This window comes from Malus domestica, chromosome 14 (assembly GCF_042453785.1).
Source record: "Malus domestica chromosome 14, GDT2T_hap1".
Classification (NCBI taxonomy): Eukaryota; Viridiplantae; Streptophyta; class Magnoliopsida; order Rosales; family Rosaceae; genus Malus; species Malus domestica.
The window spans coordinates 10,841,410-10,860,451 of record NC_091674.1 but is presented as its reverse complement, the minus strand read 5'-3'; the positions used below and the strand labels follow the sequence as shown (position 1 = coordinate 10,860,451).

The 19,042-nt window shown below is 36.5% G+C and overlaps 1 protein-coding gene across 1 annotated transcript; it reads left to right on the top strand.

The window, feature by feature from the left end:
- Positions 1 to 10,718: 10,718 nt before the first annotated feature.
- LOC103423742 (condensin-1 complex subunit CAP-D2) lies at positions 10,719 to 18,522 on the top strand. Its single transcript, XM_008361822.4, has 16 exons — positions 10,719 to 10,979; positions 11,799 to 12,121; positions 12,255 to 12,415; positions 12,513 to 13,695; positions 13,844 to 14,035; positions 14,497 to 15,135; positions 15,275 to 15,451; positions 15,750 to 15,817; positions 15,908 to 16,130; positions 16,214 to 16,313; positions 16,421 to 16,536; positions 16,613 to 16,670; positions 17,296 to 17,447; positions 17,535 to 17,736; positions 17,879 to 18,055; positions 18,140 to 18,522. Exons 1-16 carry the CDS (start codon positions 10,847 to 10,849, stop codon positions 18,241 to 18,243), a joined length of 4,008 nt encoding a protein of 1,335 aa, XP_008360044.4. The 5' UTR covers positions 10,719 to 10,846; the 3' UTR covers positions 18,244 to 18,522.
- Positions 18,523 to 19,042: the final 520 nt, after the last annotated feature.

Below are 19,042 nucleotides of genomic sequence, written 5' to 3'. Positions count from 1 at the left end.
CTCTAGTTTGCACAAACTTTAAATCACATATATCACTATGAATTAATTCTAGAGGTTCTGTACTTCTTTCAACAGAGTGAAAAGGTGCTTTAGTTTACTTTTCTTCCACACAAGTTTCACATTTATGACTTATATCAATATGAAACTTAGGTAATAGGTCCATGTTAATTAGGCTACGTATAGTATCATAATTCACATGTCCTAACCTCTCATACCATATATTTGGCAATTCCACAATATAAGCAGAAGAATTAACATTATTGATAATTTTGGGTACAACAATCATTACATTCATTTTGAAAAGGCCATCACTGAGATATCATTTTCCAACATATATTATACTCTTTGTTAGTACAAATTTATCAGACTAAAAAACCAAACGGAAACCATTATTGCTCAACAATGGTCCAGAGACTAAGTTCTTTCTGATGGCAGGCACATGAAGCACATCGTTAAGAGTGAGTTCCTTTCCCGAAGTCATCTTTAGAATTACCTTTCCTAGGCCTTGAACCTTGGATGTAGAAGAATTCACCATGAACAGTTGCTCTCAATGAGTAACTTCTTGATAGGTGGTAAACAATTTTCTATCTGAGCAGATGTGGCGAGTAGCCCCAGTGTCAACCCATCATTCCTTAGTGTTTCTTACCATGTTAACTTCAGATACTACGGCCGCGAGATTTATGTCAGAGATCTCATTGGACAACCTCTCTTCCTCGGTTATGTGTACTTCATTACTCTTCTTTTCGGAATTGTCTTGGTCTTTGCGGTTTCAACATTCGCTAGCACGGTGTCTTGTCTTGTTGCAAACAAAGCACTTGCCTTTGAACTTCTTAGAATTCCCCCTTGGCTTGACCTTTCACCAATGTGCTTCCTCTTTTTGTTATTCTTTGACCCACCATCCACAATGTGTGCCTTGGCTTGCATAAGTTGACTGTTAAACTTCTTTTCAGAGCCATGATTTTCCTTCTCAATCCTTTAATCTTACTATTAAATCGTCAAGTCCCATCTCTTTGCGCTTATGCTTGAGATAGTTTTTGAAATCTTTCCAAGCAAGAGTAATTTTTCAATTACTGCAGCTACTTGAAAGGTCTCACTTAGCGATATCCCTTCAACATTTATTTCATGAAGAATAAGTTGTAGCTTTTGGACTTGATTGATAACCTTCTTGGAGTCTGTCATCTTGTAGTCAAGAAATCGACCGACCACAAATTTCTTCATGCCGGCATCTTCAGTCTTATATTTCTTGTCAAGAGAGTTCCATAAGGCTTTTGCACTTTTAATTGGACTATACACATTGTATAGTGCATTATCTAATGCATTGAGGATGTAATTCTTGCAAAGAAAATTAGAATGATTTCATGCATCTACTGCAACCACTTCTTCTAGGGTAGTTCCAGACACAGGTACATCTTCAATCAGAAACTTAGCCAAGTTCAGAGTGGTGAGGTAAAATAACATTTTATGTTGCCACCTCTTGAAGTTTGTCCCATTGAACTTTTCAGGCTTCTCACCATGATTGGTAGAAGTTGGGATCACCACGGGCACAACATTCGCAACTGACATGCTGCCCAGTTTACTAGAAGAATTACTAGTATCATCCACTTTCCCTTAAGAAATTAAGATCACACAATTTAAATATATTGTAATTAAAGTGAAAAACAACAAAATATTATGAAACAAACAGACTTTAGTTTCTTAACACCTTAACCCACAAGATTATTTAATTAAACTAGGCTAATAAAATATAACAATTTAACAAAACCAAATCTTGTCCTAAGTTGTTGGAAAAAGCTTTGAAAAAACTGCTATATATTTTATTATAAACTATTAAATAATACACAATAAAATTTCTACAAATGTAAGAAGAACAAGGAATAGAATAACCTTAAGAGATTGAGCCTAGAATTTGATTCTATAGCCTTAAGACAAAATTGCCCCTCATTGGTGCCTCAAGGTTTGCGTTGGCAAATGTCTCCTAGGATACAACGATCTTTCTCTTTGTGGAAGTAGCACTCCAATTCACAAAGAACAGCGAACCAAAATTGTTTAAACTTTCTCTTTCTCAGACACTAAAACTACTCTAATTTCTATTTGATTTCTGGATGCAAAACTATATCTAAAATGCTTGACTAGGTAGTCTATTTATAGGTATTGACATGCCTCTTTTCCAAAGGTTGTCTGCTTTTCCAAAACACAAATGATGCAACATTTGTTCAAAGTTGCATCTGTTTCCAAAAGACAAAGGCTGCAACCTTTGTTCAAACATATATAACCTTGTGAAAAGCTATCGATCAAACCCATCCCATGACTACTTTCATAACAAAATAAAATTAAAAGGAACAATTGCAAACTGCAATATATAGGCAATTCAAGACTAACCCACTTCTCCACATTAATTTTCATTCACTTGAATATTTAATATTTAAATATTAATAATACTAATATTCAAATTATTAAAGTTCTATCAAATAGTGTCTAATTAAACTTGACCGTACGATATACGATGAACGGCTAAGATGTGAGAATCCCTAGACTCCCCACAAAGAGAATTCGGAAAGAATCTTAACATTTTGGCTTCTACTGTGTTTTTTTAACTAAAAAAAAAGTCTTCAACACTTTTACGGATTTTCTTTTCATACTCTATATCATTAAATCATACGAGTAGTTGACGGCCTGGATTGGAAAATCTGATTAGAGAACTTTAATCAAATAGCATTAAAAGTCGTATCATTTAATGATATGGTGTATGGAAAAAAAATCCCACTTTCATTAGAAAAGTATTAATATGCTTGACGTTCATGTGGCACTCCACGACTGGAAAAAAAAGGTAGACCTTCGTCCTCAGAAAAGATGTATTTTTCATTAAATTTTAGCGTTATTCTATAGAGATTTTTCAATATGCCCAGAACACAGGTTGGTACACAATATGTCATTATTCAAGGGGAGGAAATTATTATTATTTTGGATAAACTACCTCAACTATGGGCAGTGAAGGATCTAGGATTTTAGACTCGAGGGATCCCAATAATAAAGATAAAAAAAATTTATAGTGAAAAATGTCCTCTCCACAGAACTATTGATCTCTCATTTTGTTGCGGAGTAGACCCTCAATAATATTCATAGCGAAAAATGTCTTCTCCACTGTTGCTTGCACATCCACGGAGGCAACAAGCCTCTCCATTGCACCAAATGGCAGATGCAGAATTTTAAGATTGGGTGGTCTTAATATAAAAGTTCAAAAAAATATTAGACGAAAATATAAATTACAAAAACTAAATTTGTCCATGATGAAGTTTCATACTAAAAAATGTGTCATTATAGATTTATTGTAAACTAGAGCGAAAATATCCAAAATATAATTGAAATTATCTAAAATTGGAATTGAACTACTTAGTTTGTGAAGACGGGGGAGGAGATTGGGGTTGTGCCGGTGGGTGGGGAGGTGATTGGATAATGGGATTAGCCAATTAGGAGTTAGAAATGGAATTGGAAAAGTTCTAACTCTGTTTGAAAGTTGAACCATTTTGTTTAATAAAAAATTGCAAAAACTATATATTAAAGAACGTTGTATCGACGCACCGTTTTACTTAGAAGGTTTTTTCAAATCATACATCAAACGCACCGTTTTCCTAAGTCATTTGAATAAAAAGCCGTGTTCTTTCTTTTTTCTGGTTTGTAGAATACCAGAACACTCTGTAGCTCCACTCCTATTCTCCTCCACCGTTTGCCCAAACTTGGGTGATCCTCGGAGGTCCTCACAGAAATCTACCCCGACTTTTGGTGGTGCTAGGACAACCTAGGCCCCTTAACAGATGCGTCCCTCTGCACCTGCCCAAATTGTTGGAGGGTCCCGAAGGTCGATCACAAGTGTTTCTTCAGACTTTCGAAGGGTCCCGGGACCTCCCAGGTCCCTATATGGATCCGCCACTGACTATGAGTCAAACTACAATCTCATACCTTATGTTTTAAAATGACAATATCATACCTCATCTTACGAATTTTTTGTAATGTTTGACCTCCGTTAAATAATCTATTAATTTGTCTACTAATTGCTGACGTAGCAGTCAGAGGACACTCTCATCCACCGTTTGCCCAGACTTGGGTGATCTTCGGAGGTCCTCACAGAAATCTACCCCGGCTTTTGGTGGTGCTAGGACAACCCAGGCCCCTTAACAGATGCGTCCCTCTGCACCTGCCCAAATTGTTGGAGGGTCCCGAAGGTCGATCACAAGTGTTTCTTCAGACTTTCGAAGGGTCTCGGGACCTCCCAGGTCCCTATATGGACCCGCCACTGACTACGAGTCAAACTACAATCTCATACCTTATGTTTTAAAATGACAATATCATACCTCATCTTACGAATTTTTTGTAATGTTTGACCTCCGTTAAATAATCTATTAATTTGTCTGCTAATTGCTGACATGGCAGTCAGAGGACACTCTCTCTTGCCCAATTGAATTAAAAAAAATATTAAAAAATAAAAAATATTAAATATTAGAAAATTAAAATATAAATTAAATATTAAAAAATCTATTCCAATTCTCTTTCTTATCTCTCTCCCCCCTCCTCCTCCCTCCTATCGACTGCGAACTCGAAGAACAAACTGAAACCTCACCGGCGGTAACTATTTGACAGTTTTCCGTTGTGTAGAAGGGTAAGCCCAACACCCCCCCCCCCCCCCGCGAACTTAGACGACGGTGTGATGCAGATCCTGGCGGTGGCGTTATTCAATGCAACCAACGCTAGTCGATAACAAACACAATCTAAATCTAACAAATCAAGGAAATAAAAATGGAATTGGGATTTCAATGGAGAAATGGGATCGATCAATCAATCGATGTACAACGTCGGATCTTGAGATTGATCATTAAAGTGCCTTAGATTCAACGGAGAAGACACATCGTGTTTGTCTTTCAAATAGGGGGTATAGATTGCAGACAACAAGTGGTCAGGCAGGCGCGGGTTTGCAATGGATCAAGCAGCAGTAGGTGCGGGTCATGGTTGTTTGAGATTGACTGCGTTCTGGCGAAGGTGCAGGTTGTGGGCATCACAGATCAAGTGCGGCGGCAGTGGGTCATGCAAGTGATGGGGGGATGCAAATGGTTCGATAATGAGTAGGTGCGAGTCTGCGACAATTTGCAGTGGCGAGTTAGCAGGTTCTAGGGGTCAGGTTTCATTGGTGGCTCGAGAGAATAACGGATTGGGAGAAACAAGAGCTGGAGGGAGGAGAGAGACAAATTTTTGTTTTTTTTTTGTTTTTGGTCAAAAGAGAGAAAATTGAAAGAGAATTTTTAATTTTTTTAATATTTAATTAATTTTTTAGTTCAATTGGGCAAGAGAGTGGGACCTCTGTCTGCCACGTCAACAGTTAATAGACAAATTAACAGAATTTTTAACGAAGGTCTAACATTGCAACAAATTCGTAAGATGAGGTATGACATTGTAATTTTTAAAACATGAGGTATGAGATTGTTGTTCGACCTATAGTTGAGGTAGTTTTGTGTAATTTACCTTTTTGTTTTTTTTTTCAAGTGTCTCTCTACTTGTATAATGACATATAATATATGTATATGTGTTTCAAACATACTGAAAAATTTCTCGTTAAAGTGAATTTAGATTTTTTTTTATGATAATGATATATTTACACTAACAAGTGAGACAATAAAATGAGTCAAATAGTGAATTGTGTCTGTCTGATGGAATATGAAAGTGACGTGCAATAGGAGGGCGGGGAGATGGAGGAAGAGAAGACGACAAAGACCATGAAAAAGAATGGGGTCAGTGAGTGAGGGATGGAGGGAGGAAGAGAGAGTGTTTCGAATAAGGAGTTGAAAATGAAGTGGCTCTTAATAGCAAAAATTGAAGAAGAAAAGAATCTAGAGTGAGAGACAATCGTAAACCGTAGAGAGAGAAATGAACTTCTATTTGAAGAGTGCCTTTTTTAAAGTCGTATTGGATATGTATCAACAATCAATGAAAAATATATAGAAATAAATTTAAATATGTTAATAAACAAATAAATAGCAACGCTATATATTGAATAAATAAGACTAATATTCAAACAAACGAAGTGAAGATTAATGCATAGAAATTCGTTTCTACTCTGTGTTTTGTAGTTCGATGGACATTTGCTTCACTAGGATTCAACAATCTAAGTTAAGATTTCAGCACCAGAAAACTTGCCTTATGACGAATTTCCTTGTGGTTCTATCAGTAAGAAGGTTTTGGAATTTAGTAGAGATGTGTCTTTTTCCTGAGTGATGAATGCAATACAAATCCATCCATGTATATATAATATGCATATGCCTGTTCACAACAACTATAAGATTGAGAGGTGACTGTTCGTTCAATAGGGATGTACGACTTCATCTTTTTCTCAGTGTTTTACAACATTCTTAGACTTTATCCGAAAAGATGAGTCTTTTGAGAGTAAAAAGGTTAATTAAATTCGAAACAAAATTTAATAAATTAATTATTGAATTTCATTATTAGAGCAGAGCCCCAAGGCCCATATTTTGATAATTAAATAAATATTAAAAGCAAAAGCCCAAACTCAAGACTCAAGCCCAATTTTCTTCCTAATAGTCTATCTTTCAAATCACTTGATGGACTTGATTTTATAAGGTGTGTGAAACTTCTCAACTTGACCAATGTGGGACAAATGAGATGAAAGGAAATTTTCACTAAAAAACTCCAACAGTACCGCATATTTGAGTTAAAATTCCATTCAAACACTAACAAGTTGTTCTCACAGAACATAGTGCAATATATATACCTATGTCCTTCATATCAAACTTGTTGGAAAGAAATGACTTTGCAAAACATAAAACTCTTATTATTTTAAGGATTAAGTATCAAAAACCTCCAAATTTTTTATTATTATCTAAATTGGTCTCAAACTTTTGAAACATTCCAAACAAATATTCAACCTATTGAAAATGTCACATCCGTTAAGCCCTGGTTAAATTTTTGTTAGATTAACTTGAGCTTACTTTGTCTCCAAAATCATTAGAAGGTCATGGTAACATAATAGCTTCCATCAACTAATAGTCACCACCAATCCCATCAAGCCATCACCTCCAAACGCAACACACTACCATCAACTATACACTACAACTCAAGCCGCTAACATTGAAAAGAAAGTCATGGAGATTACTGAAATGGCACGGACTGCCATGATGCTGCCACCACCATCTTCACTACCCACAAAGAAGAATTGGAAACTTTAAGAGCCAAGAATTGCCAAATGAGGAACTTACATGAACATAAGCAAGCTGCTTGAAACCCTATCTGAATTCTTAACCCTCTTCTTTATTAGGAGATTACCCTCGTTGTATAATCTATGTTTGAAATTTAAATTAATTTTGAGGCAATTAATATTAATGTTGAGCATGACATACCCAGTTGGTGGATTTTGAATATAAAAATTGGGATGGGGTTTCAGTGGTCGTAAATTGAGTTTGGACATGGCGGGGGCTTGATATTTCCCGATTTCATTTCATTTTTGTTTTCTATTTTATATGTGAATTTGTGTATTTATTCTTATTTTTTATCTTCATGTTTTTTTTTTGAAGCTAATTTAGTGTTCAACTAAGCTAAAAAGTGGGACCCATTGTTGTCACATGTATATTTATGAAAAAAATTAATGGGAAATTGCCAAAAATGGCTTATTTTCTTAATCTTAGGACTAAAATAGGACAAACCGGGCATGTACAACATGCACAAAGCCATGCACACCATCAAAAGGTGAAATGACAAAAATACCCACATATAAAATGTACAAACTCACAGGTGATGACGCCATTTTTCTTATTTTGAAGAGATAACCATGAGCTCTGGATTTTTGGGTTGGCTCAAATCTGTGAGAATATCATGTTGAATATTTCTATATATATATATATATATATATATATATATATATGTATGTATGCGTGCATTTTGCATTGGCAGATAATAGAGTTGGGTTATTGCCCAACAATCATAACTCTTCAAATTTAAACATTGCATCTTTTTCATGGTTCCTGAAAAGACATAATTTATGGTCAACAACTGTATTCCTTCTCCTAGCAAATATGACCATTAGGTAATTGGTGCTATCCATTAAGTATACCCATTGAAATGCCTTATGGATAATGCTTTGTATATATTCAAGTAGACCTGACCTATTTGAACCAATATGATTTCAAAAGTTATGTACTTTCAATTAACTTGAACAGGTGCAATTCTCTCTATATATTGATAACATTGGAAGAAGAGAAGATTCATTCAGAAATTTGTTGTCTACATAATTTCCTTGCTCTCTTTACTCTCCATACATTCATACAATTTCTTTCTAGTTATTTCTAAGAGAATATAATTCAGTTTTGTTAATCGAATATTTCATACTTTGTTGTATCCTGGAAGTGATTTGCCAAGAACGCTTTAGCAAACTCATTCGAGTGGGAGCAAGTAACACTTTTAAGGAAACGATTCAAGTCATACCTCAAAGTCATCCTTCAATTTATTCTCTATATTTCTACATTTACTCCAACATATCATGTGCATGTCACTGGAAATAGATGATTTTTAATGGGATTTCCATAATCTAGGTTCATGTAAAAGATTTGTAAACTACAAATCTTTAAGGGATTTCCAGCATCTAGGCCCCTGCATATCCCCCAACGCCGTTAATTGCACGATACACATCCACAACAAAATCGATATACGTTCCAAATATTGCATCAAGAACCCTAATTTCTCATAGTAGAAATAAAAATCCCAAATTAAGAAATTGAAAGCTTCGATCTTTACCGCGACATCAGAAAATGATCCATTGTAACAATAAGACAAGGGCTAAGAAAAATAATAGACTAGAGGGAGGGAGGGAGACAAGGGCTAAGAAAAATAATAGAATAGAGGGAGGGAGGGAGGGAGGGAGGGAGGGAGAGAGAGGGAGAGAGAAAATGTGAAGGTGAAGAAGAAGGAGATCAAAGTAGAATGTTAATATGTTGTTTTACCTATCAAATAAGAAAGTAATTGACTGCACTTATTATACAAGCAAAGGAAAAAGAAGAGCAGTTATTAGAGAGAGAGAGATTCATCAATCAATTCCTTTGACTCTGTCTTATCAATTGCAATCCTCATACTTGCTTATATCTTTCAAGATCATAATCTCAAGAGTAAATTGTAGCAATGATTCTTCAACTTTAATCAAATGAGAGTAATGGTCCATCAACTAAAAATTCATTACCATGGGTCTCTCTCAACTCATGAAAATGTGTAGTTATGGTCATTTTCGTCAACTTCGTTAGAATTTTGTCAAAATAAGTTATGTTGGAAGGACCATTGCTACATTTGAGGTCTCTTAACTCATCACAACGTGTAGCTATGATCCTTTTCGTCAACTTCGTTAGTTTTGTCAAAATGAGTTATGTTGGAAAGATTATTGCTAAAATTGGGTTAAAGTTGAGGGACCATTGCCCCAATTGGGTTAAAGTTAAGGGACTATTTCTTCAGTTGGATTAAAGTTGAGGGACCATAGCTGCACATTTTGATGAGTTGAGAGGCTGATGGTAATAAATTTTTAGTTGAGGGAACATTGCTCCAATTGAGTTAAAGTTAAAGGATCATTGCTACAATTTACTATAATCTGAACTAGGTCTCCATTATTTCAAGTTTCGGATTGGAGGTGAAGAAACCATAGAGAACCCATGAATCTTCTTCTATTTGAGCTCAGTTTGATGCCATTTTTGAAACTGGGTTCTTTATCTCATTGAAGATTAGCAACTAGGTTGGTGTGTTTTTGTTAGTGATGTTTCTCTCTCTCTCTCTCTCTCTCTCTCTCTCTCTCTCTCTCTCTCTCTCTCTCTCTTTCCCCTCTATGTTTCTCTTTCTACAAAATGAGAAATGAGGGTTGGAATTTCTGGTAACCATTTATATAAAAGGGCAATTTGGTAATTATAAGTTTTAGAAAAAATCCTATTTTTGTCCTATTGTTGCACATGGCGTGTGCATGGCCGGTTTGTCCTATTTCAGTCCTAAGATTAAGAAAATAGATCATTTTTGGCAATTTTCCAAAATTAATTGGGGCTTAATGGATGTGACATTTTCAATAAGTTGGGTACTTGTTTGGAATGTTTAAGAAAGGTTGAGACCATTTTTGAATGCACTAAAAGGTTGGGGATTTTTTAGGTACTTAATCCTTATTTTAATTAAGACTTAATTAATCCTTATTTTAATTTTACAGAAAAATACAAATTAATGAGAAAGAACACATGTAAGAGATAAAACTTTCAATTTGAAAAATTATTAAGGTGTGATAAGGAAAGAAAGGAGGGGAGGGGTGCAAGAAAATTAGGAGATGATAGAACGTTAGGGAGGAGAGTAATTTGTCTTTTAATTTTTAATTTTATTTCATTTTAAAATCAAATAGATAAAATTGTACATAAGTTTATAATAATTTATGATTTTTTTTTAATAAAAATTGGATGAAATGTTCTTAATTGGCCGACAAAGATAGATACGAGGATCAAATAGTCCAAATTAAAAATAAGAGGACCGAGTAAACCCAACGATTAAAACACAGGGACCATTGTGACATATAAGTCTTTAATTAGTTATTGGACCAGTTGGTTTGGGCTGGGTCTCTCTCTTTGTGGGCTCGGTTCAAAACTCTGCATCCATTCGTTGTGGCCCGGCAAATCGAAAGGTCATGGTTCCCGCTCGTTAAAAAATTTCAAGTTTTACATTTCAAATCTGTACGGGGAGAAAAGGAAATAGTAAGAAAGCAGACAACCTCTCTCTCTCTTTCTCTCTCTCTCTCTCTCTCTCTCTCTCTGTGAATCTGTGAACCAGTGAATGTGGTGAAATGGCTCCCGTCTTTGTGTTCCCCCCGAGCCTGAGAGCCTTGGAAGAAGAACAGGAAGACAACCGTATCCGCGCCCAGAACCCGATAGACATCGCCGCTCTTCGTCCCTCCGAACTCGAAGAGTTCGTCAAAGGTACCTCCCTTCCTCCCCCTCCCTCACGAAATTCAACTAAATCCATAGCATTTTCCAATTCCAACGCTCTGTTTGGTTCGCGAGAAAATTCACTAAATCTACAGTAAAGGAAAAATTCCGAGTTCCAAAGTATACTATTTCACTGTTGAATACATCTACGTATTGTAGCCAAATCCTAAATTGAAATGCACAAGAAGGTGATTCCTCCCCTACACTTCTCTGGTTCAGTTAAGTTCGAATATTTAGCATTTGTTTGCCTCAATTGGGGTAGAGGTGGACTTTACTGTTATGGAAACCCTATATCAACTAAAAATTTAGCTTTGGTGGCGATTGGGATTAGTGAAATGGCAGAAATTGTAAAAATCTAAACTGTGTTTAAGAACGTTGAGCCAACGGTAATGGGTTTTAGCATCTAAACTAACAAAATTTACGGTTTGACAAAAAAAAAAAAGGGCAATGGATTTTAGCTGAATTCTGTGTTCATTAGCTGATTTATTTTTCGAGCACATATATTTTGTCTTGATTTTTAAGAAAAAAAACATTCTGTGTATTGTCTTACGGGATTTGAATTTTGTTTCTATTAGCTTTTCTTTTTTTCTTTCTTTTATTTATTGTTCTAAAATTTAAGTGCAACAGGGAAGTAGGACTGAAAATGTGCATATTTTGATCCCAACAAATAATTTCATCTTAATTGAAATGAATACTGTAATTACAAGAACAATTGAATACAAAAATATTAAACTTCTGGCATCCTCGGCTTTTGAAATTCATCTGTTAATTGTAATTTTTTAATTTGTCTTTTGTTTTTGGTACCAACAGGCACATCCTTTGAACTCTCCGATAAAGAGCTATTTTGTATTGAAGAGCAAGATGTGTTCGACCGTGTGTACTCACTGATTCGGGGTTACAATATTCTACCCCCATCTTGTAAAGTCAATCTTCTAGAGAGTCTTCGGTCCAATCTCAGCGTTCTCCTCCCAAATGTTGATTCACTCTCCCGGGTTTCTCAAGGCCAGGATGATGTCACTCAAATGCCAGATCGGGTTGCATCACATCGCAATGCTTTTAAAATCTACACATTCTTTCTCCTCACTGTTGTTCTCAGTGAGGAGTCCAACATCACTTCCAACAACAATGTGAAGGTGTTACATTTCTCTATATGTTATTCATACATAAAATTAAAATGTTACAGATATGTGTCTTTGTAATTACAGTGGGTGTGATAGTACCAGTTTTTCGCCCAACAATATTCTGAAACCTTGTGCTCGGATTTAGGTGACAGCTAGTACCAGGAAGAAGCATCCTAAAAACACATGGAATTGGGAGCCACAAAGAGGTCGCATACTTAATTTGATTGCTAATTCATTAGAGATCAAGCTTTCCTTGCTCTTTGGCTCATCAGGCCTGGAAGAAAATTATATTTCTTTCATTGCCAAGTAAGTTGGATTACTAGTACAATTCAATCAGCTCCGGTTTATCTCTTTTCTTTAGTGTTAACTATAAACTGATCTTTTCTGATTTGTGGTCTTGTAGAAATGCATTTTCGCTGTTTGAGAACGGCACACTTTTAAAAGACTCTGACACAAAAGATGCTCTGTGCCGTATAATTGGGGCTTGTGCCACGAAATACCAGTACATGGCACAATCTTGTGCATCGATCATGCATCTACTTCACAAATATGATTTTGCTGCTACCCACATTGCCGATGCAGTGGCTAGGGCTGAGAAGAAGTATGCTGACGGAAGTCTAGCCAGCTCTCTTATCAGAGAGATAGGGAGGACAAATCCAAAAGACTACATCAAGGATACTGTTGGGGCTGAAAATGTTGGTCGGTTTTTGGTGGAACTTTCTGATCGGCTGCCTAAACTGATGTCTACCAACATTGGCCTTCTTGTCCCACATTTTGGTGGGGAATCTTATAAGATAAGGAATGCTCTTGCCGGTGTCTTGGGAAAGCTGGTTGCAAAGGCTTTTAAGGATGTTGAAGGTGAAGTGAGTTCTAAATGTGTTCGTCTTAGAACCAAGCAAGCCATGTTGGATATTTTGCTTGAGCGGTGTCGAGATGTTTCAGCATATACAAGGAGTCGTGTTCTTCAGGTTTGGGCTGAACTATGCGAGGAACATTCTGTTTCAATTGGCTTGTGGAATGAGCTTGCAGAAGTTGCTGCAGGGAGGTTGGAGGATAAGAGTGCAATGGTTAGAAAATCTGCTCTAAATCTACTTATCATGATGTTGCAACACAACCCATTCGGCCCACAACTTCGAATAGCTTCCTTTGAAGCAACCTTACATCAGTACAAGAAAAAGCTGAAAGAGCTCGATCCAGATACCTCTTCAGAAAGTGATAAGAACAGGGTGCCATCTGATGATAATACCTCTGCGGATAGTGAGGTTGATGATGCAAATGCAGGTGTGAATAAGGAGCAGCAGGAGAGTTTATCTGATAGTTGCTTGCCTCATATGGAAGAAAATATAGTTCAAAAGGATGGCTCTGTGCCGGATGTAGGTAACTTAGAGCAGACCAGGGCCTTGGTAGCATCACTTGAGGCTGGGTTAAGGTTTTCAAAGGGTATATCTGCCACAATCCCAACACTTGTTCAATTGATGGCATCATCTTCTGTCACTGATGTTGAGAATACGATACATTTGCTGATGAGGTGCAAACAGTTTCAAATTGATGCCTCAGAGGCATGTCTTCATAAGATGTTGCCACTGGTATGTTTTTATTTTCCTTCATGCTCTAAAACTAACGATGCAATGTTTCATTTGGGTCAAAACTTTTCCTATCTGTTCAATCTTGAGTAACAACTCTGGATTTCATTGTTGACTAGTACATGAGCTAAATGTGTCTCGGCTCTTGTAGGTATTTTCTCAGGAAAAATCCATCTATGAAGCTGTCGAAAATGCCTTCATCACAATTTACATAAAGAAAAACCCAGTAGAAACAGCCAAGAATCTTATGAATCTTGCGGTAGAATCAAATATTGGAGATCTAGCTGCTCTTGAGTTTATAGTTGCTGCCTTGGTGTCCAAAGGTGATATATCCACTGGTGTGGTACGTCCATCTTTTGACTCTCACTGTAGTCTTTTGTTTAAGTTTGTTGAAAGCTTCTAATTTTGTGAGAGTCAATGGAAAGTATTTCATATTTTGCATGCAAAGATCAGGTTGCCAAAATGGACTCTACTATGGATCTTAATTTATCAGTTTAAAGTTGAGAGTTGAGAGTTGAGAGATGAGGTTTCCGTTCCCCCTCACCATGTGGGTTTCTATAAACAGTTTGTAGTATGTTTGATATCACGTATAAGTCTAAAAAAGCAAGTATATAAAGTTGAATCTGATTGTGATTACCACAGTTAGTACAGGAAAGGTGAAAAAGATTCATACCAAGAAGCAATCAGAATGTTGGCGTTAGGACATGGGTCTATGTTTCCTTTCATATGTTCCAGTGGTGCTTTTTAGTCACCTCAGTGTTTCCTTTCATAAATGTTCCAGTTACAAGGTGTTTGTTTTTGCAGATATCAGCCTTATGGGATTTCTTTTGCTTCAACATAAGTGGAACTACTGCGGAGCAAAGCCGTGGTGCGTTGTCCGTCGTTTGCATGGCTGCAAAATCATCCACCGCAGTTCTTGGCTCTCATTTACAGGATATTATTGATATTGGGTTTGGTCGTTGGGCTAAAATGGAACCTCTGCTTGCTAGGACAGCATGCATTGCTCTTCAGAGATTGTCCGTGGAAGATAGGAAAAAATTGTTGTCTAATAATGGACGGCGGGTTTTTGGTATTTTAGAGAGTTTGGTTACTGGGTTTGGGCTTCCAGCAAACATATGGTATGCTGCTGCTGATAAAGCCATAGCTGCTATATATGCAATTCATCCAACCCCGGAAACTTCAGCTTCCAATCTAGTGAAAAAATCCCTGAGTTCTGTTTTTGATTTTAGTGGAGGTGAGGAGTTGCAGGATCAAATCACTAGTGTTAGTGCTGGCATGCTTACCACTGTTCAGGTCGGAAAACTTAGTAGATATCTCTTTGTCGTAAGCCATGTTGCCATGAACCAACTGGTATATATTGAATCCTGCCTTAAGAAGGTCCAGAAACAAAAAATTTGGAAAGAGAAGATGGATTCTGACCAGAATGCTAACAATACCCCAAAGGTGAGATTGGATATTGGATAAGTAACCATCAATGACATCGGGTAGTTTATTATAAATCTTTCCGTATGTATACTAATTGATCTGTGTTTAAAACTTTAAATATATTGTAACATTTTTCTTCTGTGATGCTATGATGCAGGAAAATGGTATCAATACTGAGCTTGGCCTTGCAGCCTCTGAAGATGCAGTACTTGATACACTCTCTGAAAAGGCAGAAAAAGAAATAGTTGGTGGCGGTTCCACCGAAAAGAACTTGATTGGACACTGTGCACCATTCTTGTCAAAACTTTGTAGAAATTTTAGTTTGATGCAGAAGGTAATTCCCCTAATTTGAGTGATGGAATTCTTTATAATTCGGTCAACACCCTTCCCACCCAAAAAGAGAGAAAAAAAAGTGGAATTAGCTTCTAGACCTTTCTTGAGGTGATTGAAAATATGACATCATATATACATATACATACATAAATATATTATGTTATATTTGAATTCCAAAAACTTAGGAGTGATGTCATGCATGAAGTTACAATAGTAATGTATGTGTGTACCCTGATATATCAACAGAAAAATTATGAAAAACTAATTCAATAGATTGACTGACTACCATATCCTTTCAGTACCCGGAGCTACAAGTGTCTGCAATGCTTGCTTTATGTCGGTTTATGATTATTGATGCAAGTTTCTGGTGAGATCTGTCTCTCTGTCTCTATTTCTCTGTATGTGTGCAAGCATGTATTTATAACATTTGAACACTGACTTTCTGTGTAACTTGCAGTGATGCCAATCTCCAGCTTCTCTTTACAGTTGTGGAGAGTGCACCATCAGAAATCGTTCGTTCTAATTGTACTATTAGTCTTGGAGACTTGGCAGTTCGGTTCCCCAATCTGCTAGAACCATGGACAGAGAATATGTATTCCAGGTTAAAGGACGCTTCAGCTTCGGTTAGGAAGAATGCTGTTCTGGTGCTCTCACACCTTATACTAAATGACATGATGAAGGTTTGAGAGGCTGGGAAATGCTGCTTGTTCCCTTTTATTTTGTTATGATACGGGGCCTCTAATTATGTTTATTGCGTGTTCAGGTTAAAGGTTACATAAATGAAATGGCTATAAGACTAGAAGATGAGGATGAGAGGATTTCAAATCTGGCTAAACTTTTTTTTAATGAGTTATCTAAGAAAGGTAAACTTTGGTATCCATCCGGTTACTTTGTTTTGGTACTATCATTTTTCTTCTAGTCTTCCTTCTTAATGAAATTAAAACTTTTTTCTTCCCAAATATGCCTACAGGGAGCAATCCGATATATAATCTGCTTCCAGATATACTTGGAAAGTTATCCAACCAGAATTTGAAGAGAGAGTCTTTTTGCAACATCATGCAGTTTTTAATTGGTTCCATCAAGAAGGTACAATATATTTCAATTCGGTTCCTTTAGCAATTATTCATTTCCTAGTAAGCTCTTATGTTATTTGCATACTCAGGACAAACAAATGGAAGCCCTTGTTGAAAAGCTTTGCAATAGGTTTAGTGGAGATACAGGTAACAATTCCTTTAATTTTCTCCTGTTGTCTCTGAAAAATATTATGGTTTGATAGATGTTTTATTTTGTCAATTCTGAATTTATGGCAGTCATGCAATTCATAGAGTCCCAATGACGTTTATTTGGGTTAAGCATTTACCAGAGTAAAGTATTACCTGATCATTACAAGTTTTCAGTTTGACCTCATTGAGTGTTTTTGGTGAGACAGTTGTTTTCTGTTTATTGCTATAGTGATTTGTGAACCTGCTTTTGGTGTTTCTCCTATGAGTAGCTTGCTTTGTTTCACAGAGCCATTGTTACTTACATATTGGTTCATCATCTATCGTGAGTTAATGGGAGAACACTGTTATAAGTTCATGTCTATTTGAGTCTTATTTCCACATGTTAAAAGTGATCCACGAAGGCTATTATCATTTATTTCCTAGTTTAGCTGATGCAGTTTGTTAAATGCAACATCATGCCTGGGATACGGAAGCTTTTTATCTGCCTCAAATCATGTTTGTGAATTTTCAGAGTCAATTTGTTCCTAATGTTGTCTTAAGAAAATAAGATTGGTTAATGCTGATGTCTTCCATCTCTTATAATTCAAGTTGGAATCGGTCTTGAGCTAGTCTATTTCCGCAGATATCAGACAATGGGAATATATTTCTTATTGCCTCTCTCAGCTGGCATTCACTGAAAAGGGAATGAAAAAGCTTATAGAGTCATTCAAGACGTATAAACAAGTCCTCTCGGAGGATTCTGTGATGGACCACTTTAGAAACATAATAAACAAGGTATCGGTTTATCTCCTCTTGTAGAATTTTTCAAATTTATATAAGCCAAAATGTGTATTCTGTTTTCTTACAGTTACTCTGAAACAGGCAAAGAAGTTTGCAAAACCAGAACTTAAATCGTGCATTGAGGAATTTGAGGATAAGCTGAATAAGTTACACTTGGAAAAGAAGGAACAAGAAGTGACAGCAAGAAATGCCGAAATTCATAAGCAGAAGATCAGCAGCATGGAAGGTTTTGGGGATACCGGGAAAGCTAGTGACGCTAGTTCAGAATCTGATATTACCGAAGGTTAGTGTAATCAACTTATGCTGAAGCCAGTTGTTATAACCAATCAAATGTGGAAAACATTACATGAGCTTGTGTTTACTAAAGAATTTTGTTTCACGCATGTGTTATGCTTCTGAGTTACTGTTAACCTTTTGGGTATTAGGTGTAGAAACCGACAGCGAAGTCATTGATTCATCTGTCGAAGGGATGACTGAGCATGTGAATGACGTCTCAAAATCTGTATCGTCTGAGTCAGAAGAACGTTCTGGTGCTTTGAGTGAGTTGACAGAATCAGAACCAGGTGACGTTGAAGTTCAATCGGCAAAAACTAACATAAGAGGTAGTTTAAGGCTTTAAGCACCATAGCTTTTTGTAACGTTAATTGTGTACTGTGCATTTGCGCTAAACTACTGATATGTGACAGGAGCGTCGAAATCGAAAGCCAAGAAAAGCAACATGAAAGAGAAAGATGAACAAAGTAAGATTTCTGCATCCACAGGAAAAAGAATCAGGTCAAAGCAAAGGTAAGAGTTGTAAAGAGTGGGTTGGGGTTAATCACTTTTACCGAGTAGAAGCAAGAATCTCTTTTGCGGCTGAGTTGCTTCAAGTGTTTGTAATGTTTAAGGGTAATATTTTGACTGCTTTTTATCACAACCATGAAGAAAAACTGAAACCAAATATTGTATTGGTTCAAGGAGAAGAGTTATCCAAGTGGAGACTTGATTTCTGTTACGACCCAAGCTTACATTTGTTTTGCTTGTAAAATTTTTGTTTAATTATATAGTCCTGTCTCAATTAACACTGCTAGTTCTACTCTTATTTAGATGATTTAATTGTAATGTGGCATTTGAGAATGGGAGGTGATTTTCACGCTTTGTTTTAACTTATCTAGTAGGGGTCGGCACGGTGCGGTTCGGTGCGGTTCCATCCCTAAACTAGAACCGAAACCGGAATATATCAACGGTTTGGTTTGGTGCGGTTCCGTTTAAATTTATTACTAGAACCTTACGGTTCGGTCTACACCGGTTCCGACTCGGTTCTTGTTGGTTTACGGTTCTGAATACTAAATTATTTGAACATCAAACCATCATGCATTCAAATACATCTAAAATTGATTATATAAAGTTGCATACAACACATCTTTTTTAATGCAAATGTCTTTGGTAGTGGCACCAAGTCAACAAAAAGAGACAACTAAAATACGTATGCATTGGTCAAACAGTTATTAGTTAACAAACAAAAAGATGATGAAGCAAATTGTAGGTTTTCAGACTTTAGAGAGCAAGCAAGAAGCAGCAGCTCCCCTCTTCTACACAATCAATTAATC

Bases quoted from the DNA above. Each gene is read 5' to 3' on its own strand.
- LOC103423742 (XM_008361822.4), top strand. From the start codon at position 10,847: ATGGCTCCCGTCTTTGTGTTCCCCCCGAGCCTGAGAGCCTTGGAAGAA. The intron at 15,452-15,749 runs GTAATTCCCCTA...ATATCCTTTCAG, and splicing joins ATTTTAGTTTGATGCAGAAG to TACCCGGAGCTACAAGTGTC. The intron at 17,448-17,534 runs GTATCGGTTTAT...ACTCTGAAACAG, and splicing joins TTAGAAACATAATAAACAAG to GCAAAGAAGTTTGCAAAACC.